The sequence below is a fragment of the Ambystoma mexicanum genome, chromosome 8, assembly GCF_040938575.1.
Source record: "Ambystoma mexicanum isolate Mex_15411 chromosome 8, UKY_AmexF1_1, whole genome shotgun sequence".
Lineage (NCBI taxonomy): Eukaryota > Metazoa > Chordata > Amphibia > Caudata > Ambystomatidae > Ambystoma > Ambystoma mexicanum.
This window is the reverse complement of record NC_090929.1, coordinates 1,008,833,836-1,008,858,982: the sequence shown is the minus strand read 5'-3', so window position 1 is coordinate 1,008,858,982 and position 25,147 is coordinate 1,008,833,836. Positions and strand designations below refer to the sequence as shown.

At 45.1% G+C, this 25,147-nt stretch overlaps 1 protein-coding gene across 2 annotated transcripts in view; it reads right to left on the bottom strand.

Annotated features, from left to right (window-relative positions):
* The window catches only part of LOC138472650 (DPY30 domain-containing protein 1-like), a 344,183-nt gene that overhangs the window by 150,370 nt on the left and 168,666 nt on the right, over positions 1-25,147 (bottom strand). For both annotated transcript variants that reach the window (XM_069610928.1, XM_069610929.1), the window contains exon 4: positions 11,188-11,310. In XM_069610928.1, the coding sequence (XP_069467029.1) occupies positions 11,188-11,310 (123 nt within the window). The remainder of the gene's footprint in view (positions 1-11,187; positions 11,311-25,147) is intronic.

The window sequence follows — 25,147 nt, the reverse complement described above, 5'->3', positions numbered from 1 at the left end:
CCCAGAGGGCTAAGGAGAAGATGACTCAAGAGGCTTGCAAGAGAAATACTCAGGGTGCTGAAGAAAGACCAAGGATGTGAGGGACAGAACGCGAGACCAAGGGTAGACCAAGTGGCGACCAAGGTGAGACCAAGGGGGCTGGGTAGAATAAGACCCCTGAAGTTGGAGAGAGAGAGAGAGAGAAAGAGAGAATGACAGACTGAGATCCAAGAGGCTTGAGAGAGAAAGACTAAAGATGCTGGGGAGAGAAAGTTCAAGCAAGCCGGGGAGAGAAAACCCCAGGAGGCTTGAAAGAGGAAGATCCTGGAAGCTGGAGAGAGAACTATGTGCCGGGAGAGAAGGACCCCACACATTTGAAGAGAGGGATTGCAAAGTTAGTGAGAATAGTCTTGGTTACAGAGGTGTCTAATGAATATGTGGCAAGAGAAGACACGAAGGAGGTGGAAGTAAATGGGGGAGAGGCTGTGAAAGAACTGGTGCACGGGAGTGTAGGAAAAAGTGCATCAGGAGCAAGAGGTGGTAAAAGTACAAAAGAAGAAGCTCTGAGAATAGAGACTGGCCAGGAAAAGGGGCAAGAAGGAGAAAGGAAGAGGCAGTGGAAAACAAACTGATAATAGACTTTGGAGGAGGAGGCAATAAGAAAAGCCTGGGCAGACAACAACAGAGGGAAGGTTACCCAGACAGTCTTAGATCCGGTGGACCAGCAGAGGGATGAGGAGGCACAGGTACCTGGCAAAGAGACATAGAGATGCAAGAAGATTAGAGTAAGTAAGGATTGAGTAGTAAAGGCTAAAAAAAGAGAGAATGGAAGAACTCCTTGGAACAAGAGCATTATGGAGACGTGATTAGGACAGTGTGAGAAACCTGAATGTGTCTCCCTAGCTAGTCCCTGGGGATCTGTCATCCAGGATGGCAGGACACGGTCATCGCTACTGGATCCAGTTCCTGGGGGTGGATCAGTGAGTGAGGATAACCTGGATGGGGGGTCCTTGGGGAGTGGGACACTGATGGGCGAGATGCGGTATGCCGCTTCATACAACACATTTTCCCCATCCTACCACGTAGGATATTCCAAAACACTGCCCCCATTTTCCGAAACTAATACTTTCGCACAACACGAAAGACAACGGACTAGTACCAGAGCCATGTACGTGACATGTCCCAGTACAACAGTCAGGCAAAGTCAGGCAATTGACCAAAATCACACACACCTGACAGCCCTTTCCCTTCCCCACAGGGATTAAAGGTGGAGCACGACGGCACCCTACGAGCAAGGCAGACTGCATGATGTGAGAGCTAACTAAGCAAGAGGACGTGGCAAAAGACGGCGAATACCGAGAGGGTGACAAGGGGAGAAGTAACCTTGCCCTTTCCTATCAAGGCCTGTGAAACCTCTGCAGATGTAAGCATAGGACTGTGAACAAAGGCCAGCGTGTGCTGCAGAAGATGTCTATGGTACACTTGACCCTCCTCCGCTGATAGCTAAGGAAGGGAGAGATGCTGGTTTCTGTGGCACCAACCTTGACTCGAAGGAGAAGTAAACCAAGCGGTTCATCACAGACAGTGAGTAGAGGGGGAGTCAATAAGAAACCAGGTTGTCTTGAATAAAAAGTGGCAAACAGATCCTTTTAACTTTGGGAAGCTTAAAGGAACTTTTGAGAAAGTGGGCGAAAGCCTGCAACAGAGGCGTCCAGCACCACGTGGGTGCTCACGCAGAAAACTCTTGGCAATTACCCGAAGGGGAAGACTACCATAACCAGAAGGCTTTGGAAGAGGCGAAGATAGGTGAAAGTGGTCATACAGGGGTCTTGTAAAATCCTCTGTACCATCGAAAGTCTTTGACCGGCAGATGATTGTGAAGAAGGGAAATGAATCCTGCATGGTGTAATCAGTAATGAACTGTGTTTCGTAAAGTTGGCAAGAGTGAACCGGGTGGAGGGATGCCAACGAGAAGGGGCGAAGTCTAAAGTCCCATAGTGAACTGTTTGGTAAAAGTTGGCAAGAACGAACCTGGCAGAGGTAAGCCGACAACCAAGGGCAAAGCCTGATGAACTGTTTAAAAAGACTATGAAACTCGCAAATGGAAGAAAAGCCACACTGAAGCCGAAGGAGGGAGGTGAACGTCTACAAGGGGTCCGAGCCCAAAAGAGGGAGATCCGGGATGGAAAGTTGTCACCCAAATTGCCTTGAAAATGAACTGTTTAAATCTATTGTTGAATACGATTTGGTGAAAGGTCCATGCCCAGAAGAGGGGGACCCAGGGGTGAAGACATCACCCAAGCTATATGAGAAGCAGAACTTTGTGTTTGTTTGTTGGATATATCAGGCCTCGAAGTCAAGAGACTGCTGATTGAAAAGAGACTTCACCACCGAAGAACCTGATAGCTGATACTGAACTGTTGGCTCGTGCTGAGAAGGCTCGAGCGTGTGCTGTGCTCCAAGGTCCCACCTTGTTGCGTGCTGAAAATGTGGGGAAGGGAGACACCTAACAATCACTGACTTATTATTTGTGAACACTTCTTTCTTTATTGAACCCTTATCCCACACCCATTGTGTGATTAGTTAAGGAATTGGCAATAGTTTTTTCTTAGTACAGGCCCTTTAATTTGACACGACGCCACAAGGACTGCCTTATTTTTCATTTGATGGTTGACACTTGCTCCCATCTTAGATTTAGGTTTAGGTTAGGTGTTTTTACACCCTGCATTTATAGTTCAATAAACACCCTTGAACTATGATCACTTGTGTCTGTCGTTACTGTTGCCACCATGAGTTCCTTACAACAGTCAGAGGGGAACACTGGGGGCTAGTCAGGGGACACGAATGAACAGTTACTCCCTCAGAGAACAGCCAACATTTCCAAGATTGCAGAGGTCTCAGAGACTGCAGTTGGGGTCCCTTGCCCGCCTTCCAGTGGTCCCCCTTCTTTGTACAGCAGTGGTGTGTGACTCTTCCATCAAACCCTTACAAATCAAGTGAAGGAGAAGAGGACAACACAGCTGGACTTGAAAGAAAGAAGTGTTGCGTGCACTCAGAATACCTCAGACTGTGAGTGACTTTCATCCCTTGTGGATTGCCAGGCAGGAGGGGCATAATTTTCAGACTGCTAAATAAGAAACTGACCTTTCGGCTTATTTATTTACTGCACCAGCAAAATCATCTGGCTATTCTGATGCCCATTGTTTGCTTACCTGTTTCAGCCAGAGGAGAGGCTTTCCTATCATTTGTCATCTGTTTAACCAGCTAATCCAGCCTGTTCTTTTTTTCTTCTTTTTTTTTTAAACTTCTTTTTATTATTCAGCGTGGCAGCAAAACACAGGTGAACAGCGTCAGGCAAATACAATATGAATACAATGTACACAGTGTAGGTGCGCAGAGGTTGCTTCACATAATAACACAATCAATAGGCACAATTACAGCATGGGGAGGGTAACAGAAAACTATAATAGGGGTGAGGACCCGAGCTGGTGGGGGGGAAGTAGGTGGGGGAGAGGCATCCGGTGTCGTGTTGAGGTCGGACATGTAAGAGAGGAACCAGAGCCAGATGTTCCTGGGTCTAGAGTGGGTGGGTTGCATATGAGACCAGGCTTCCTCATAGTCCGAGGCCCACGTGACCGCTCTTAGCCATTGGGCGTGTGTGGGAGGTGAGGGGCGAAGCCAGCAGAGCAGGATGGATCGCACCGCAAGAAGCAGGCAGAGGCCAGCTAGTTTTTTGGAGTTCCGGGAGAGGCCTGGGAGGTCATGAAAGAGGCATAACACCGGGGAAGGAACAATGGGGTGGTCGAGCACAGCAGACACTGTCGAGCAAACTGCCTCCCAAAACTGTGAGAGGCGGGGGCAGGACCAAATCATGTGAATGTAGTCGGCATCATCCTGACCGCATCTAGGGCAGCTAGAAGGGTGATCACTGGACATGCGATGTAATCTGATCGGGGTGTAATGGAACCTATGTAATACTTTGAACTGAATAAGTTTAAACCGGAAGTTGAAGGACACTCGATGTGTGCGCTTGCATAGGTGTGCCCAGCGCTCATCCGACATTTCAACACCAAGGTCTACCTCCTACGCACGCTTCAGTTTAGCAAAGTCTGGGACAGATCTGGATTGCAACATAGTGTATAACCTGGAAATTTTGCCCCTCGTGGGCCAGGGGGAGGTGAGCTCATCGATGGCAGGGTCGTCTGGTGGTAATGCGGGGAACATTTGGTAATTACGCTTGAGGGTCCTGCGGAGGGATGAATATTGGAGCCATACACTCTGGCCGCTCCTCAAGGGCAATGGGAGATCGGGCCATTCAACAAATATACCCTGGTCAAACACATCACGCAGCAACTCGTAGCCCACGTCAGCCCAGCGACGAACCGTGCCTGGTGGAACCCGTGGGACCCCCGGGAGGAAATTCCAAAGAGGGAGGTTGCCATGGAAGGCGTAAGCAGTTCCGGTCAGCCTCCACATTTTCGCCAATGCGAGGGATGTGCAGGCGACCGGATTCTGTGAGTCCAGTGCCAGGGGAGCGGGTTGTATCACTAAGGAGCGGATGTCGCGGTCACAGACCGCAAGTTTCTCAAGTCGGACATGCGGGGGAGGGTCCGTTGTATTAAACCAGTAGGAAGTATATTGGATTTGGGATACCAGCCAGTATTTAAGAAAGTCAGGGGCACCGAAGCCCCCGTTAGTCATGGGGGTAGACAAGGTATCGATTTTTAGGCAGACCGCACCCGAATGCCAAAGAAAGGAATTAACTGTACGGGTCAAATCACGGAAGAAGCCCCCCTCTGGCCACAAGGGTACATTAGTGAACCTGTAAAGCAACTGGGGCAACACCACCATCTTCAACAGCCCTATTCTGACTGCAAGGGGAATCAGGAGTTTGTCGCAGACCCGGACTTTAGCCGTCAGGTGTGTAAGATACTTCTGATAGTTCTCCTTGAAGGTCAGCGCCTGCTGGTGCGTTACCTCTATCCCCAAGTAGGTAAACGTGGATTGAGCCCATGTGAAACCCAGGGTGTCAGGAGGGGGGGGGGGTGCATTCCGTGAGTGGGAAGAGAGTGGATTTCGAGCAATTCACTTTAAGGCCCGAGATCCGGCCAAACTGAATGATGTCCTCCAGTATTGGGGGTAAGTTGATGGAGGGAGAGCATACAAACAACAATGCGTTATCCGCATATAGGGACACTATGTCCGTCTGGCCCGCAGTGCGGAGGCCTCTATGAGCGTGGAATTGGCCGAGCATATCAGCGAAGGGCTCTATTGCTATAGCAAAGATCAAGGGAGAGAAGGGGCACCCCTGTCTCGTCCCCCTGGTGATCTCAAAGAGAGGGGAGCAACGGTCATCGGTGCGGACCCTAGCCACAGGAGTAGAGTAAAGCAATCTGACCCAGGAGAGAAAGGAGGGTCCGAATTTGCAACTCTCGAGAACCCGCCATAGATACCGCCATGAAACTGAGTCAAACGCTTTTTGCATGTCGAGTGTGACAGCCACTGCGTGCGTCTCGGGACTGATTCTGTTAATTATGTTAAATAGACGCCTCAGGTTCAGGGAGGTAGAGCGACCTGGGATGAAACCCGCCTGATCTGGATGGATGATAGATGGCAAAAAGGGAGCTAACCGGAGCGCCAGAGCCTTGGCGTATATTTTGACATCACAATTTATAAGTGAGAGCGGGCGATATGAACCACATTGCGAGGGGGATTTACCAGATTTAAGTAATACTGTGATTGTGGCCTCACGGAGTAAAGGGGGAAATACACCAGCCTCCACAGACTCCTCCCAAAGAGCCAGCAAGTGAGGGAGCAGCTGTGACTTATAATGCTTGTAAAATTCGACTGGGATACCGTCCGAGCCAGGGGCTCTCCCCGAGGATAAGGAGTCAATAGCGTCTGACAGCTCCTCCAGTGTGAGTTGGGAGTCAAGGGAACCCGCGGTCTCCGGAGATAGGGTTGACAAAGGAAGGGCATCGAGAAAGGAGTCGATCTCTGCCACTGACACCTCATCTGAGTTAGAATATAGGGTTTCATAGAATGTGAAAAATTCCGTGTTGATGTCCTGTGAGGAGACAGCCATAGATTAACATTTTACCAAATAAAACTCCTATAAACTGCACCTTCGGTCTACGAATATAGGATTAACTGTGTATCGTATAAGGAAACAATGATATTGCGCTGTGAAACCATGATGTCACAGACAGAACATTTCTATATGTTATACAGTAAATTATTTACCGGCACCCCATTAACCAGGAAACTGTATTAACTAGCATTGCCATTGCAGTTAATAGTAACGATTCTGGTTAAGGTGCTAGAGCCACATAACAAAGCAAGCAGGCCAGGAAACTTGATTAGCTAGTCTTTTTGGTTTGTTATCGAGCACAGACAACCGACACTTGGTTAACCAGAAGTTTTTATTATCTGATACCAGTGCTTGATTTGTAAAACAATAAGTGCCAGGGCTCAAATTTCCTCTAGCACTGGTGGGTAAGGGGGAGGAGCAGCTCGCAGCCCACTGCTGCTTCCCACAATGTTGGTTTATGAAGGGTTAAAGAAGCAACTTCCACTAGCTATTGTGGGTGAATTTATACATACCAATCAATATAAAATAACATAACATACTAGCTTAAAACAAACGTTTAAGTGCTTCTTTAAACCCGTCCTCATTGTTAATAGTTCGGCAATTGGAAAATTTTGACCATCTATCCAGAGAAAAAAGAGAAAATGAGCTCTCCTCCAGGAATGCAGGAAAACAAACATTAGTGAACTGTTAACCTTGACTATTAAATACTGCAAAATCTGTGTGTATAGGTTGGCACTAATTGCAGGCACTCCTCTTAAGCAATGGACTTTTCTCTGGCCTTGCCCTTGTGTTGGTGCTTCAGGCTGGTGACTGTCCTCTTGTTCTCAAACTACACTGGTACTGTTGCTGGTTATTACTGTAGGAGAGCTGCAGCAATGTTATGCAGGATTACTGGAGTAGTCCGAGGGCTTGGCCAGTTCAAGCACCCAGTATTGTCACCTTCCAGCTCATTGCTAGCAATGAAAATCGATAACTAGCGCGGTCCTGCCAACCTTGGTCATCATGTTCATAATTAGTAATAACCAATTTGTATTAGTCAAGGTGCACTCCTTTTTATGTAACTTAGAAGTGAAGATCTATTTAAGATATTTAGTAGGGTGCGGGGCAGAATGACAACCCTGACACTAGATTGTGTTACTAATTAAGAAGGACTAACAGGTGCTCACAGATTCTGTGGAACACTGCCGTCCCCTACACACCTAGTTCAATTGTGATTCAATCAATACTTCAAACAATATGGTCAGTTTCTTATGATTGCCTATTAATATGTGTTTTTGTTTAAAAGAATTACACTACAATGTTGGGTAAATGATTACCATCCTGATCCTTTATACATCACATTTCTTTTTAAAAACAATGTATTTCATACAACTGGTTTTCAGACCAAAGCGGTTTTTATAAGACAACATTAAAAGGAAAACAATCTCAAAAAGAACATGTTTGTATCTTAAAACATCCATGTGTTGTATATAAATTGCTCAATGCGTTTCGGGAATTCTTTTCCCTTCATCAGCAGCTATTCTTAATGCTTTTTTCATGCCTCCAGTGCACTATATTCTACAATTTACAGAGAAAAGAGTATACCTGTTTAGAATAATTGAATGTGCAAAGCCTTTATAATGTAAACCACATCAAGAGTAGTTGTCTTTCACAAAGTGTTTCCCAATAGTCACCTGGTGTAAAACTGTCTACTACATGTTGTTCATTGATACTGTAACATTCTTTCACCGATGCGCAAGCATTACGAATCGTATCTCGCATGCAAACGAGTGAAATCACCACATTAGGATGAGATGACGTCACACTGTAAATAGTGGCCATTTTGTATTTAGATCGCAGAACGGTCTGCAAAAGAAGCAAACGAGTCCCTGCAGTACAGAGCAGGTAAGAAACAGATACTTGAAGATCCATATACGCTGAGGCCAGCTACAATTGCTGATTATACAACAGGACTAGACTAAGGGTTATCTACTAACGCATTACTGTGTACCTTGCTCCACAGACACATTCCCACAGAGACTGCATTTGTTTAATTATTCTATTATCAGGTCTAACTGGATCATTGGAAGAAGATTTAAAGTTACTGACATCATTGAGAATCCCATACAGCTTGGACTGTGGTAGAAAGTTTTACACCGGGTGAATATTAGGAAGCAGATCGTGATAGACAACTACTCTTGATATGTGTACATTGTAAAGGCTTTGCATAGATAATTATACTAAACAGGTATACCCTTATCTCTGTAATTTGTAGAACATAGTCCACTGGAGGCATAAAAAAAACATTAAGAATAGTTCCTGATGAAGGGAAAAGAATTCCCGAAACACGTTGAGCAATTTTTTTACGACGCATGGATTTTTTATGAAAAAACATTTTCTTTTTGAGATATTTTCCTTTGAATGTTGTCTTATAAAAACTACTGCGGTCTGAAAAACAGTTGTATGAAATAAATTGTGTATAAAAAAATCAGGATAATCATCATTTAACCAACATTGAAGTGTAATTATTTTTTCTTTTAAACACATATTAATATGCAAACATGAGAAACTGACCATATTGTTTGAAGTATTGATTGGATCACAAAAGAACTAGGTGTGCAGGGGATGCGAGTGATCCACAGAATCTGTATTAATAATTAATAATGAGCCAGCCCAGTATGAAGAGACTGGCCAGCGCATACTATTGTTGCTTGTTGTGTGACAACTACTGAATGAGAGTTAAAATAATAAAGTTGTCAAAACACCACATCATAATCAGACAGTCTGAGAAATAAGTGCTGGGGTTGGGCCCGGGCAAACACAACAAATTAAGCACTGGCTGATACCATTGGGTATCAAACGTTGCTAATCTCTGGAAATCTTAAAGGCGTGGCAATTCTTACATTGTCTTATATTGTCTGTCTTGTCTTTTGTGAGCCTCCTTCGGTTTGGACTTTGCATTTCAGTACAGGATACATAGAATTTGTAAAATGCCACATGCCAAATTGTTTTCGCCGTATACTATATAGTTGTCAAGATAAATCATATTGTTTTCACTACTGATCATAAACCTCAGAATCTGAAACAATGTTTTCACTTGATGGTATATTCGTTTTCATTACATAGCATACAAAATGCACTCAACGATATCGCGCTTCCACCATGCAATATCATTGTTTCCTTTTATGACCTACATTTCATCCCATGATATATGCAATTTACTATAAGATATTTATGCTTCCCTATGTCATACACGCTTTTGAAGACATCATATATTACTTTGTGTAACCGAAGTATGTGCTGGAAACGTAAAATGATGTCCCCAACAACTCCTTGAAAACGTGGGAAATCTAAGGTTTTAAATAACTATCAGAAACATTCATTATTGGTGGTAAACCCCACCAGTTAACATTATATGGCAACTCCTCTTTCTCTAATGACCAGCTGTTCAAAAGATTCAGCAGCAGCATTCATGGGGCCCCACAAACAGAGTGCCATGCCTTTCAAAACGGGGGGACGAGCATTTCAAGGATAACATACACGATGTTGCTAAGGTCTTTCATCTTATTCTATTTTTACTTCCTCTCTTTGTGCATTTCATTATTCTCTGCATCTGCCTTTCTGGCTTTAACGCCTAAGAAAATATTTTTTTTCCACAGAAGTCTATGTTAGTTGTTCCATTTCAGTCTTGGTATAAATATACACACAACCTGAAACATTTACTGGGACATGCAGCTAGTTTGAGATTAATCTGTTCTTTTCTCTATCCCATCACTTTCCTTGCTCTGTCTGAATGTTTCTTATTCTGGATATGTGCTTGTTTCCGGAGCTTTATTTGTTCACCTGCACTTGTGCAGCACTTATTTGGGCATAAAGAACATCACATTAGGCTTTGCTCATGTTAGTGTAAACTCAGGTTATAGGGAAAGGAACCATATTAATGCTCATTTACTCGTTATTATACGCCAACATGCCTATCAGTTATTTACTTTTTCAATAAAATTCTGTTTCAGCGGAAGTGGGGACACATCTATATATATATCAAACAGTGAAAACTTGTGGGTATGTGGCTTCGCTTATGTTCCCTATACAATTCCACTCCATTTCACCAATCTTCACCAAATTTTACACAGTCACCTGTTAGGACCCTCTGGACATTACTGGGTACATGCCACCTGAAAACCCAACCCCTTTCCCCGGATTTCAGCAAAAATGAAAATGTGGGTGTGTGTTTGAGGCTTCGGGTAATTTCCCTATACAATGCCACACTGTTTCACCAATCAGCACCAAAATTTGCACAGTCACATGTTAGGAGCCTGCAGACATTACTGGCTACATGACATCCGGACACCCCAACCCTTTTCCCCAGATATCAGCAAAAGTGAAAATGTTGGTGTAGATTTGTGGCTTTGCATATGTTCCCTATACAATTCCACAGGGTTTCACCAATCTGCACCTAATTTTGCACAGTCACCTCTTAGGAACCTCCAGACGTTACTGTTTACATGACATATGGACACCCCACCCCTTTGTCTGGATTTCAGCAAAAGTCAAAATGGGATTGTGGGTTTGTGGCTTGGCAAAGCGGTGTTCCTTATACAATGCCACACTGTTTCACCAATCTGCACCAAACTTTGCCCAGTTACCTGTACCTATGAGGGAATGAAAGCTAGGGCAACGCCGGGTAGATCAGCTAGGCACTCTATAAACGTGTTAAAATACAATATTTGACTGTAAAAGCTAAAGACATTGGTGCAGGGGACCAAAGTGTTGAACATGACACTGGTGGATGGATAGCTGCAGAATCCCATTGGTAAGCCCAAGAAGAGCTGGCAAAAGTCTGGTAGAAACCCTCGAGTAACCAGGACCAGCACAGGGCAATGCTGCTTTGAGCACATGGGAGAAATCATTAGTGGACAGTGAAAAGTGTGGAGTACTGGTACAATGCACAGTCATACAATAATGCAATCAATCTACTTATGTGCCAGAATCTGCACCAACCTGGATCATTCTGAAGCACTTGTGCACATCATGTGAAAATACTTTTTGGAATTATTCACACACATGGATTAAAACATCAAGTTTCTACTCTAGCGACTGAATGGTTGCAGACTATCTAGGATGCTTACAATACTTACAGTTCCCAATGCACCCTCATCAGTCTCCACAACTGTTGGCAAGTTGGGTGCCCCATACTTGTCGGTGAGCTCTGCAATGGTCTTCTGGGTTAACCTTGCCTCCGCCTGTCCCTCCAAAGCCTCCTGAAATCAAAATGCATAGTTAGTTAGAAACAGAAGGGTACATGATCTGGGTTCTAAATTCCTTGCACATTTATCTGAAGGTTGGGTGAGGGTCTGGATCTGCCAGATAGACGCAGGCATGGGGTGGCACTTTGGTGCTCCAGGGGCGAGGCTGGTTAATTCTAAATATGAGCTGTAACAGATAAATGCAGATCTGCCTGCTGCTAATTTCTTTCCCATTGAAAGTTGCCCGTCTTGATACTTTTCCCAGAAAATGGCTGATGGAAGGCCCTGAATTAATCATAAACATTGGCATTGAACTGGGTAGCCTTACATGCTGTTGTTTAGCCAGTACAGGTGGGTGCGTACTGTAAGGAACTCATGGTGGCAACAGTAAAGACAGGCACAAGTGATCACAGTTCAAGGGTGTTTATTAAACTATATAGGTAGGTTGGAAAAAACGCCTAATCTAAACCTAAATCTAAGATGGGAGAAAGCATCGACCATGAAACAATAATAAGGCAGTCCTAGTGGTGTCTTTGTCAAATAAAAGGACCTATACAAAAAGAAACAATGCCAATCCTTACACTGAATAGAAAAAGAATGGTGGGATAATGTTCATAAGAAAGAAGGAAGTGTTCACAAATAAGTCTGGATGCAGTAGTTGGGGTCTCCATTTCCCACGTTTTCAGCACGGGACAAGGTAGGATTTTGGAGCACAGCACACGTTCGAGCTTTCCCAGCACAAGCCAATAGTTCCGCTCTCAGCAATCAGGGCCCTCGGTGCTTAAGTCTCTTTTCTACCAAAAAGTCTCTTGCCTCCATGGACCGGATGTATCCAAAAGAATAAATAAAAAGTTCCTTTTCACATGTACATTGGGTGATGCATTTTCCACCCCTGGGTCCCCCACAGACCCTTCTCAATGTTAGCTTCCCTTAGCTGGGTTCACTATGGCTTCTCAAAACAATCTCTTCTGAGATATTGACGAATCTTAATGTCTTTTTGAACAGTTCACTGTGGACATCCCTGTGCCAGGTTCACGCTTGTCAACATAATGTATATCGGGACTTTAGACTTTGCCCCCGTTTATCGGCATCCCACCTTCGTGTTCACTTTTGTCAACTTTGTCAATCGCCTATTCTCTCAATAAGTTCTTATGAAGCAGGATTCACTTCCCTTAGCTTCACAATATTCTCTCGGTCAAAGTCTTTCGACTGTACAGAGGATTTTACTGGACCCCTGTATGACCACTTTGAACCCCTTTCTTGCCTTTTCCCAAGGCCTTCTGGTACTGGTAGTTTCAGCAATCAGGTAATCGCCCAGAGCTATCCTGAGTGAGCACCCACGTGGTGCCTGACTCCTCTCTTGCTGGTTTGCCCCCTTTCAGAATCAATAGCTCTTCATGCTTTCACAGTTCAATTAGCCGTTTGTTACTTTTTTTTCAACACAGTTCGGTTTCTTATAGACTCTCCCCTCGACTAACTGGCTGTGGTGAACCGCTTGGCTTTCCTTCTCTTTGGAGTCAAGGATTGTACCACAGAGACAAGCGTCTCTCCCTGGCTAGGTTATCAGCGGAGGAGGGTCTTGTGTACATCTGCTGCAACACACGCTGGCTATTGTTCACGGTCTTACGTTTTCCTTCTGCAGAGGTTTCACAGGCTTTGGTCGGAAAGGGCAAGGTTGCTTCTCTCCTTGTCACCCTCTCGGTTTGCGCCATCCTTCTACTCCTCTTGAACTGCTTTGTTGAGTTAGCTCTCGCGTTGTGCAGTCTGCCTTGCTCGTATTGGGCTCTTGTGCTCCACTTTTATCCCTGTGGGGAAGGGAAAGGGCCGTCCAGTGTGTGCCGGTCTATCAATTGCCTGACTTTGCCTGACCATGGTGTTGGGACATGTTAGGTAAATGGCTCGAGTGTTAGTCCGTTGTCCTTCTTGATATGCGAAAGTGTTCACGTCGGAAAAGGGGGCGGCGGGTGTTTGAGCATCCTACGTGGTAGGTTGGGGAAAAGGTGTTATAAGAAGGGGAATACCGCGTCTCACCCATCGGTGTTCCACTTCCACTCCCTGAGGATCCCCCATCCAAGTGATCCTGCCACACTGGTCCACCCCCAGGAACTGGATCTAATAGCGATGGCCGTGTCCTGGCCACCTCTATGACAGACCCCTGGGGACTAGCTAGGGAGACACCTCCAGGTTTCTCACAGCACTCAACCTGTATTTTTACACAACAGGCCCAGCAATATGCAAATCAGTCTTGGTGCTGGCAGCAAAGGAAGCCGTCCTGCCCATTCGGATAGGTCATGTCCGTGTTGCAAAAGTCTCTGGGTTTGTGGCTTAGTGTATGTTCCCTATAGAATTCCACACTGTTTCACCAATCTACACCACATTTTGCACAGTCACCTGTTAGGACCCTCCGGACATTACTGGCTACTTGACATTTGGATACCCCCTCCCCCCATTTCCCCGGATTTCAGCAAAAGTGAAAATGTGTGGGTGGGTTTGTGGCTTTGCGTATGTTCCTATACAATTCCACACCATTTCACCAATCTGCACCAAATATTGCACAGTTACCTGTACCTATGAGTGAATGAAAACCCGGGCAACTTGGGGTATATCAGCTAGCATAATATAATATCATGTTTTGAAGATATTCGCCAAAAAAGGAATAAATCACATATTAAATCAACTTGGCAATCTATAAATCATTATAGTAAGTAACATGTTTAGCAAAAAGAGTATAATGGTAGCTTTATTATTCCCATTGTGAATTGACGCCTCAAATGTACCTGCATTCAAAGTAAACGCAGCCAAAAAACATCTAACATGGGTTTGAAACTTACTAGCAGGACTGAAATACAGTAAATTAAAAGGAACTATGCCATTAACTGCTGTAGTTATTTCACCCAGCATGCAGCTTTATGCACCCCTCCCATTTCAAATAACCCACCTCTGCATATCTTAATGAACAGTATCGCTCCTAATCACCCACTACTAGATACTGTGAGCCAGAAGGCTTATAATGTAATGCAAGTAGTCCTATACACTGCCTTTCTAAAAAAATAAATTGGACTCACCGCACATGACTCTGTAAGAAACTCTGGTGGGGGGATGGGGGTGTTTGTAAAACAGTGGGAAAGGCTGGTGTGGAAAATCTATAGTATTTATGGGTGCAGGTCAGAAGTACCCATTACCTGTGTGCCAATATAAAACCCTGTGTTCTATGGGGTGGGTGTGTACAGGGGCAGGTTATTCATAAGGGCAGCCCCTGGGTTGTAAAGCATCAATTGGGAGAGTGGTTTTTGACAGAGGTTGGGTAAGGTAGGAGTGTTTTTAACTCTGTAGACATTGCAGGTCATCTGAGGGGGAGTGAGTGAAGTGTAGGCTGCAAGATCTTTAGTGAAGAGAGGGGTTAGTTGAGTAATGTGAGAGGTGGGTGCTAGGTAGGTTTTGGGGTCTCTTCCTGACTCTTAGTTCTATATTTCTTCCAGATATTCTGGTCTGGTTCAAGGACCTGCAGCTGAGATCCATAAATTGGCAGGGTATCAAATGAATGGTAATGTAGAGAGGTAGTCATGTTTCTAAGCAGATTCCGATTCGAAAGCCCTAGTGAATATTTTATTGAGGTGATATATTTCCAGATAGGACCTATACATTTTAAGTAGCGAGGGTCTGCGTGTGAATGCTTCTTACTAGTGGGAGGAGAGGGGTTAGCTCTCACAAGACAACCTGTGACGCCATGCTCTGGAACCCTAGTCCAATTTATTCAGTGCGTGTCGGGTAGGGAGGATAACTGTTGCATAGCTTTTGGTAGTTTATGTTCCTCTCAGATCTTGGTTCAAGAGCCACGTCTTGAGTGGTTTCCTGAATATCAAGTGATCAACTCCAGGCAGAGATGTTTAGGTTGAGTATTCCAAAGTTTTGTGGCCAGAAAGGAGAATGAGGATTCCTCTTATTATTTCTTATTGAATTTCAGGACTAAGAATAGTGTAGTGCTGCTGGACCTCACCGTTCGAGGACAGTAGGGCTCGAAATTCAATCTGAAGGAGCGAAACGCCATCTGTGATAGGAGTGATTTGTGATGCACAGCGTTTTGAAACGAATAATTTTCTGCAGCCAGTGGAGAATATGCAGTGCTGGCGTGATGTGATTGAATCACTTCATTTTGAAGATTAGTCTTGCCAATACCAATTGAACTCTTTGTAGTTTCCTCAACAGGTAGTCCAGGAATCTGTCATAGAGGCTGTTTGCATAGTCTTTTCTGAATGGTATTACTGCAATAATGGCCATGGTTCTGTGGGTGAATGCGAATAAGCTAAAATGCTGTGTAGAGTCCAGAGCTGGATAAACAGCTTTACACAATGGTTCAAACCTGTGGTTCAAGAAGGAGGATGCTGTACAATGTGGTTTCAAGATTCTTACTATTGTAGCCGGTAACTACGTAGTGTCCATCTCGTCATGCCAAGGGATTGTGGTGATGATAGAAGTTGTTGGATTTCAGAGTATCAGTTCAGTTTTAGTCAGGTTGAATTTTAGCCTCTTACCCATCATCCATGTGTCTATGAGTGCAAGGGATGATTTAATATCACGAGCGTTAGTTGATGGATTGTTTTTAAGTATGTAGATTTTTTTGTGCATCATCCGCATCAATGTAGATGGTAATGCCAAATCAGTTGATGAGGGCTAGTACGGGCCTCAGCGATGTAGTTGTTGAATAAAGGAGGTGAGAGTGTGGGTATTCCGCCGCAGGATAACATACAAGGTTTGCATTTGTAAGGGTCCATGATGGTGTGAATGAGGAAAGAATTATCACAGCAGAATGCTGTTTCATTAATTCCAACACCCTCTTGTCTTTTTAGGGGGATCTCATTATTGATGGTGTTATAAGAAGAGGAGCTATCCAGAAGGATGAGACCACTTGAAGAGTTTTCATTAGCATTGTTTTTAAGTGTGTCCCAGACCGAGCACAGAGCTGATTCTGTACACTTGGATGGTCCAAAACCATGCTGTACCTCATCCTCAAGCTTGTTGATTTCGATGAAATCCAGGAGTTCACTGTGTATGCTGCCTTTGCACTGTTGATCAGTCATCCATCTAGCCTCCCGTCCGTATGTTTTTCAGGTTCTTTTTAAAAAAACATTTCTTTTTATTTGCAATAACAGCTTTACAAAACCTTTTAGCAAAACGAACAATACAAACACATTAAACAAACACATCAGGCATACTGTCCTTATTACATCTTAAGCATTCTCAACTCCCATTAAAATCCTCAAGGACAATAAAACCCTTCAAGGTTTCTCAAAGATTTTCTTTAAGAATTGAATTGCTGCAAACGTCAATGAGAAACACCCTCCAAGTAGCAAATGCTTCCACCATTCTTCAGGCATCAAGCTTTTTGTTCTATCTAAGTAGCTCCTTTCTGCAGAACCTACATATTGCTGTTTCAAGTCCTTTGACTGCCTTTATTGCTAGGACCTCACCAGACGGAAAAAGATTGAATCTTAATCTCATCAACTGAGCTCCATATGTATGATCCTGATATTTATTGATGTATCTTGGGAGGGGGGCCACGGCCCTTGGCTCGTGTTTTAAGTTATAAAATAACTTAACGCTGCTTGCCTCCTCCAACGTCTCAACAAATCTGCTCTCCACAGTTTTTCCTTGACTTTTGTTGCATTCATTCTCAGGTCACAGTGGAGTTCGCCTTTGACCTCGCCATTGTCATTTCATCTTTGATTAGTTTGAGCACTAAAGGAGGATTTTCCAAAGCACATTCCCTAAACAATGACAATGCCCCTTAGTGAGATTAGACCCAGTTCTCTTCTTATCACTTGTATTGGTGTTGATTTCGGAAGACCCAAAACTCTTTTCCAAAACAAGCCTTCCCCCAACGGCCAGATGGTTTTGGGAATGAAAAACAAGGACTTGGAACCATAAGATAGGGCTGCTGTAACCTTTAATTTATAAAATTCCCTACAAGGGAATAATCGAAAACCGGCAAAACCGTCTGCTGAGGATCCCAGCTTGGGCTGCCAACATTCCTCAATTGGTCCACTGACCCAACCTTGATCTTTCTTGCATTTATATAAACTCACAGATATTGAAATGATTGCATTTGTTCAACTCTTAATGGTACCATCAGAACTGTGCTCCCGCTCTAGGTTTTTGCTTATCTATGACCAGGATCTTGCTCTTGATGGTGTTTAGGATCAATTCATTTTTTCCCACATTCTCCTCCAATTTAGTCATCTTACGCTGGAGGCCGATGGGTGTCTGGTCCATTAAGTACCAAGTCATAGGCATGGAGAAGCTGCCTACTGGAATCCCATTTAGTCTTGGCGGAAACGCGATTGCTTGGTCCAGAGTCATCCCCACATCTGAGATGTGAAGATTGAACGGGGCAGATGCCAAAGGGCAGCTTTGCTTGAAGCAGAGGCAGGTCGAAATCTGTCCCATTAGCAAATCTGCCCCGTTCAGTCTCACCCTCAAAGTGGCTCCAGTGTGGAGTGCTTGCAGTTTGTTACACCTCGCCCTCAGCCGCACCACGTTCCCCGGGTTCTGTCTCGTTGCTCCCGTGTACACAAGGACAATTGGGGAGTTCCAGGTAACGCCAGAATAAGGGACAGGAAAGTGATCGCCCTTCATAAAGGGTTGCGGCGCCGGCATGCGCCCTTCTTATCGCGCTGGCAGCTGCCGTGGAAAATTGCTACACGAAATACATTACCCAGAAAACCTGTCAAGGGTTGTAGTTCCCGGCGTTGATACGGGAGCCTCGTTTTCAAACGGTACGCCTCCTTGTTGTTACTTATTCTACAGCGGCGTACAGAACGCTGCTTCTGTTTAAAGTACAACCGGCATACTTTCCGAAGTGCTCTCCTTGTATCTTGATTTTGGAAGTTCTTGTTTTCCCGTGTACCGACCCTGCCTGCACACGGACTCCTTCTTCTTAAACCTCATTTGATTTGTTTGCTGACCGCCCGTGTACCAGACCCATTGCCTGCTTCCCGGACTCTTGGATTATTGATTCTGCTGTGTTTGCTGACCGCCCGTGTACCAGACCCTTGCCTGCTTCCCGGACTCTTGGATTATTGATTCTGCTGTGTTTGCTGACCGCCCGTGTACCAGACCCTTGCCTGCTTCCTGGACTCTTGGATAGGGATACCCTGGTAAGAACAACTCTCTAATTCGAATCCCACTTTCATCAGACTGTCATCACATCTATGGATTTTGGTTTCATTCCTAAAGTGCATTTTGGAACGCTTTGCTGTGGTGCACCATCCCGAAACCAGTGCGACCCTCGTTCCGCTCGGGGATAGCTGCCTTACTAACCTTCCCTTTTTTTTTATTTTATACTATCGTTGTTATCCAGGATTCTTTACACCAATCTTACTTCCATCAGTGGTAAAGTATAGTTTTCTTGGTTTTCAATATTAGAGAATTTCACCTTAGCTATATACTAAAGCCTCTTTGCTTTATAGGTAGCTCCAGTTCTTTTGGCTTAAGGGGAACTAAATCAGGTACTACTTAAGGGGAATAGTCTTGGGGATACCAGATTCAGAATTGACAGACTGTTTAACTTGTTATCCTTTCCTTTACAGCCTGGGTTCGAGGCGGTGTGTTCTCCCCGCTCTTTTGATCGATCGGTCCCCTTGTCTGTACAGTTCAGCAGGTGGTCATATCGGTTTAAAGAGTTCATTCCCTCACAGAGAGGAGGCTTGGGTGGAGGCTCCAACCCTTGCTCCTTCAAGCAACTCCCCAGCACTAGAGGTCCGGCCTGTTTTCCGTACTTCCCATTCCGGTGAGTATCACAGTTGTTCCAATACATCCTCAGGCCAGTCCCATTTCTTTACTTCACCACACAGCCTTGGCCTATTTATGCAGTCAAAGACCTGGGTCAAATCCACAAAAGCCACAAATGTCTTCCCTCTAGCGAGCCTGGATTTTGAGAGTCGTGAGAAACAAAAGAGTGTCTCACCTACTAGTCCCTGGGAATCTCTCTCTGAGGTGGCCAGAGCACGGACATCACCTTTGGATCCAGACCCTGGTGGTGCACCAGTGTGGGAGGATCGCCTGGGTGCTGGGTCTTTGGGGAGTGGAGTTGAGGCGACCGATGGCGAGACAAGGTATTCCCCTTTCCAGTACACATGACCCATCCTATTTTATAGGATTCTGCAATGTCCCAACCCACAGTCCCCCTTTTCACACAAACACTGGGCAGAGGAACAGGGCGACAGAGCAAAGAGGCTAACCCTTACATATCTCATTGGACATGTCCCGCTAGTCGGTTCAGGCAAAGTTAGGCACTTGACTTTAAGTGCATACATCTGATACCAATTAGCTCTCCCCACACAGATCAAAGGCAGAACAGAGACACACTCTGAGCAAGGTGGAACACGAGCAAGAGCAGAACCTCTGGGGTGAAGGCGAATCTACTAGAGTAGAGTGACAGACAGAGGGATGAGAGCAAAGGGCAGAGAACACCAGGAGTTCCCTGCAGGAGGTTGTTGCCTCCGAATCCCAGACAAGAAGACTGCATTGTGTTTCAAGGATGTCAGCGACCCTCCTGGGTGAAGGGCAAAGTTGGGGAGGCGAGGCCTATGGTATTAACCTTGACACGTGAATTAAAACTGCAAAGACAAGAAAGGAATGCACACAACCGGTGAGTTGGTGATCAACATGAAAGATCAGTGTGTGTGTTAAGTTGCAACATTATATTGCACAATTGAAGGCTGAATGCGTGTGGATGAGACGCGAAGGAAGGCTGACCTGTGGTGAACTCTAAACTACCGATAGCTGTGAAATCAGCGATCTTGAGTAGCGGAGTGGTCCAGCAAAAGCAAGTAGCCCATTCAAAAGTCTCTGTGAAATGGAGCGATAAAGTGAATGAACTATAAGAAGCAAAGTGATCAAAATTAACCCTGGGAGAAGGGAGGGAGGGAGGGACTAAAAAGGTGAATGTTGAGCTTTTGTGCCTATGGCATCGAACTACCGAGACCAAGAGACACTGGGGCAAATAACACAAGAGAGTGAGCTGTAGAGAAAGTCGAAGTGGTCTTACAGAGGTCTATAATAGCCACGCACATTCGAAAGTCCTCAACATTAGGAACAGGTCCGAGCGCGACTAAGGGAGACCGGAAGGGTGATAAGTTAGGGGAAGGGAAACCCTAAAGGATGTGAATTAAGCTTGGAGAAGGGACCCCCTGCAAGTGCTGTGTTTGAAAGGTCTGAGCCTGAATGAGCGAGTTCTACATGAAACTTTTGCTTTGAAAGGTCCGGGCCCGACTGAGGGAGAGCTATGTGAACTTTTTGTTGACCTATGTTTTGAAAGCTGGAAAGAGAGACTTTAACGTGGAAGGTCAGGCGTGCCTCGATCCACGTTTTGAATTGCCTTTGTTTTGAGAACCTCAGTCAGAGTGTGTCATCCTGTCTACGGGGACCGCCTTGCTCCGTGCTGTTTAACGTGGGGCGGAAAGCTCACTCACCCACATCTATTCTTTACATTCGAACACTGATTTTCCTTTGCATACATTTTCTCCTTTACACACCTTTTGTAAAAGTGATAGAGCATGCATTCGGTTTTCTTAGTGTAGGCCATTTTGATTTGATGGACTCAACTAGTACTGTTTTATTTATTATTTGATGGTAGAGACTACTCCCATCCTAGCTATTGGGCAAAGTACAATTTTTTTCCAAACCCCAAAAATTAAATAAAGGTTTTACAAACTGTACCTTTTGTGGCAGTGTTATACTTGTGATACCATGCCTCCCTTACAGAATAGAGAACAGGCCTATATTAGGGCCAGTACACTCAACTATCTTAATAGCCTTTTTTAATTCCCTTCTTTTTCGCTACCACCATTTTGTCATATACATGGTGATGTTTTACTTGAGTACGAAAGACTAAGATTGGCAAGTAGTCCAACATGGGCTGCAATGTAGTTCCTTTAGTTGCATGCGTGTCTCCAGGGAAACAGCCATTGAGGAGATGAAAGTCTTTTGAGTCCATCAATCTATTCCATGCTAACTCCCTCATCTCTGGTCGTGTCAAGTTAGTTCTATAGACTCTGTTGATGGACCCAGTTTTATCTAGGAATGTGTTGTTCAAGTCTCCACAAATAATCGCAGAGCCACCCTTACTACTTGCCTCATCTATGAAGATTAATGCCAAACCCACAAAATCCTCAGTTGTCATGACATTGGGGTTCCAGTAAAGATGTATTACAGACAAAAAAGGGCCCCCATCCCTTTTAGAACTTGGTCTTGGGGATTCCCGTTGCATGGATACCCTCTGCATTAAGACATTTGACATTTGCCCCGGTTATTTCCAGACCCATACCATTTCTTACTGCCACCAGTAAGCCTGATGTTGGCCTTCCTGTCATGACCCTTGCCCCTGGCCCTCACTGGCAAGTCAGCCTTCCAGTTAGGGCCAGGTCAAATGCCTTAAAACCTCATCCAAGACTCTCTTGGAGTCACTCCTGGCGCCTTTGGCGCAAGACTCATAACCATCATGAAGACCAACATTAGAATGGGACGATTTAACTTGGGGGGGGGGGGCTTAGCCAACATGCAGGCACACACATAGCTCAGTTACATGGAACTGAGCTATGCAGTCTAGTATTTTGGGTGTGGCAGGCCTGGCACTACTTTACCTGGACTACTTTGGGTGTGGCAGGCCTGGGACTATTTTACCTGGACTACTTTACCTGAGACTATTTAAACCGCACCCAAACAGCAGAACATGCTTTGCATTATTCTGCTGTGGGCAGCGTAACGCTCACCGTGTCCAGTTCTTAGATGCCAGCTTACCTGAAACCAAGGACCTGCAGAGAGAGAAAGAACACTACGAAACTTACCTGGAACAGTATCCTGTCTTCAATCCATCGCTGACTTCAGTTCCACTCACCTGAAGGTATGAACTCCATCATCCGGCACCGCATGCATCCTGGAATACCATAACCTGGAAAGAGGAGAAAGAAAGACAGCATTAGTAAGCGTTTACTCACGTTTCCTCCCGAATAAAGAAAGCCACACAATTCTTACCTGGGTAGTCATCTCCTGGTCAGTATCATTGCTGGAACATTACGGCGCTTGGCGAGGAACATCGCAACCTACAAGGAGAGAAAAGACACAGGTTAGCAATATAAAAGGCGAAACAGTGCTGCACATTGCGCATTACTCACCGGACAGCATCGCGCACACCACGCTTTCGTCAACCGGCCCATGCTCATCTTCAAACTGCATGACAACAACTGCATGACAAAATACCTTTCCATACATAAAAGGAAAGAAGCAAGACATTATTATTCGAACTAAGAGGAACATAAGAACTGCATATAAAGACTGTATGTAAAGCAGCAAACTTACAGAGTCGCAGCAGGCCGGGATTCCGACAGGGGGGCTTGCACCAGTGAAGTAACTTGGTCGCTGCTCGCCCCCCACATCTACGCACCCCTGCCACAAGGAGCAGGAGGGAGAATCCACCTTTTACGATATTAAGTTGAGGCCAAGGCAGGTGGGAAAACAAAGACAATCTGGTATTGAATCCAGCTCTCCTATATTACAGACCCATCTTTAACCAGAGGCCTTACCAAGGGACCGGGAGAGGGTTCAAAAGTGCAAATCATCCAACCAGGGCTGGGTGGCGTCCCCGTGGTTACCAGGTGAGCGTAATACTTCCTTTTAAACCTTCGCCAGCCGGATTCAATACCACAGTAAAGCCATCTAAGTGGGTTTTTACTACGATGCCAAGACTCTTGGAGACAAATTAAACCAAAGCTGCCCAACTTAATCTCACCCTCTATGAATTTGTTGAGAGAAGCCCCTAGTGTTCCATGAAGCCAGGAACCACTGAATGGGACACCCCTTCACACCATGCTATCATGCTTCTGGTTGTACTCCTCCCCTGGAAAGATAGGAACCTGTTCACTACTAAGTGAGTGCACATAGGCCCCCACCCCCACCTTGTGGAATACAAGGCTCTAGCACTCAAGAAGCCCCTGTTTGACAAGGTTGTTGTTTTCAGATCTCGGTTCTGGGTCTGATGAAGAACATTTTGCAGTGCAGGTCCCTCTAAATAGTCAGGCCCTCAGGCCCTCATACATTCCCTGTTATTTTTGGCATTTAGCCAGGGGGCTACCCCGGCCCTTCCCTTAATAACAGGGTACTTCAGGGCTAAAAAAATGGAATTACTCAGGAGGTCCCCGATTTTCAAACCATGCTTCTACAAGTGTGGTTAAATCAAAACTCAACATACGGAAGCTCTAGCTTGCCACCAGCAAAATGTGTTTCACTACTGCTGATGAGATGTGGAGAAAAACTGCATACATGCGAACCTCGTCCACAAATTCAATGACCTGCATGTCTTCTGAACATATTTGGTGCAGGCTTGCTATACAGTTAAACAAGGCCAGAACGTTTCTTCTGTTCAATATTAAGCACTCTTCTTGATCTATCAGTCTTCCCAAGCACAAACACGGATGCCCTTCTTTCAGTAGGCCTTCTATTTTTCTACGCAGGACTCCCTCTTCAATTTGAGATTTAGGTCTCAGGTCCTCCCTTCATGTCAGCATGCTTTCCTCATACGATTTTTCCGTCAGCCAGACTCCTTGAAATAGATCTATACGCTGTGATGAGTTTAGGGCCTTTTTATCCCGAGGCTCTATGGTGCTCCATGATGGTATTTACATAGTTTTGTGCCCCACGTCCAGTCTCCTCAAGCCCAGAATTAAGGCAGCCCACCTCGCCTCCCAGTGATGGAGCCTACTCGCTCAAATTCCTGAGCTGCAAAATTGACCTTGTTTAATGTCGTGCGTTTTCCTTCACAAGATTGAAATCTTGATTCAGTGATTACAGGGTCAGGGGAGTCCAGAACCATGGGCGAGTGCGGAGTTTTGGTGGCGACTTAATTTGTTTGAGGAGGAAGACATTAGTCCGTAATCCCGAGGTTTGTGGAATAGACAGACCAATTTTGAGTCAAGTCCAAGTCCTCACCATTCCCAATGGTTTCTTCCTCCTTCCTTTCTTCAGTTTCATTTCCATTTATTCTAACAGATACCTCTGCATCTTTTGGCTTTGTTTGCTCCTTTCCTTTCCCAACTCTAGTGACTCCAGCAGAAGGGGTAGAATGTTATTAAAGAATCGCCCAGAGGCGTTTGTTCTTCCAGGTGCACTCATTTGTTGGTTCTTTGACTTTCGGGGTTCTTTGCCTTTACACATCTTCTTTCTCCGCCTCTGTGCGAATATCGAGTAGGTTACAGGTGGCTCTTCTATGACAATCGCAGCAACAGAAGCATTTAATGCAATGCTTGAGGCTCTATTGCAAGCCAGTGGGGGGCTCTTTTCTGTTGTGTGCTGGTCTTCTCTCAAGTTTAGTTCACTGACATCTTCCACCTCTTCCTGGTTGAAGATTCCCAGAGTTGGACCTTTCTTCTTATTAAGTTGCTCACAGACACTTGCACAGAGTGGCCTGCCTGCCCCGTCTTCGACTATTAATGATGGAGTTGGTTCATTATTTGGTCCTCTAAAAGATGCTTCAGCATTGTTGCTTTGAGTCCTGGAGGCTGTAATATATCCCTCACTAAAGAGGATCTTACTATGCATCATCGCAAGCAAGGTCACCTGATCTTTAACGCTGTCATTTATTGATTCGTACATCTTCAAAAACAGTGCTAAGGCGAGAGTCAACATTGACATTCCACTACTAAAGTCCATCGCCACCAAGCTTCTGCCGGGTTCTGTCTCTTCCGGCTTACAAGTACATTTCTGATCTCCCTTTCTTGAGGGAGTGAGGTCCATTGGTTCTTGTATCGGAATCGTGGCGTGGCTAGGCTAGTCTCGCTCAGTACCTCTGTTGCCTCTAGTA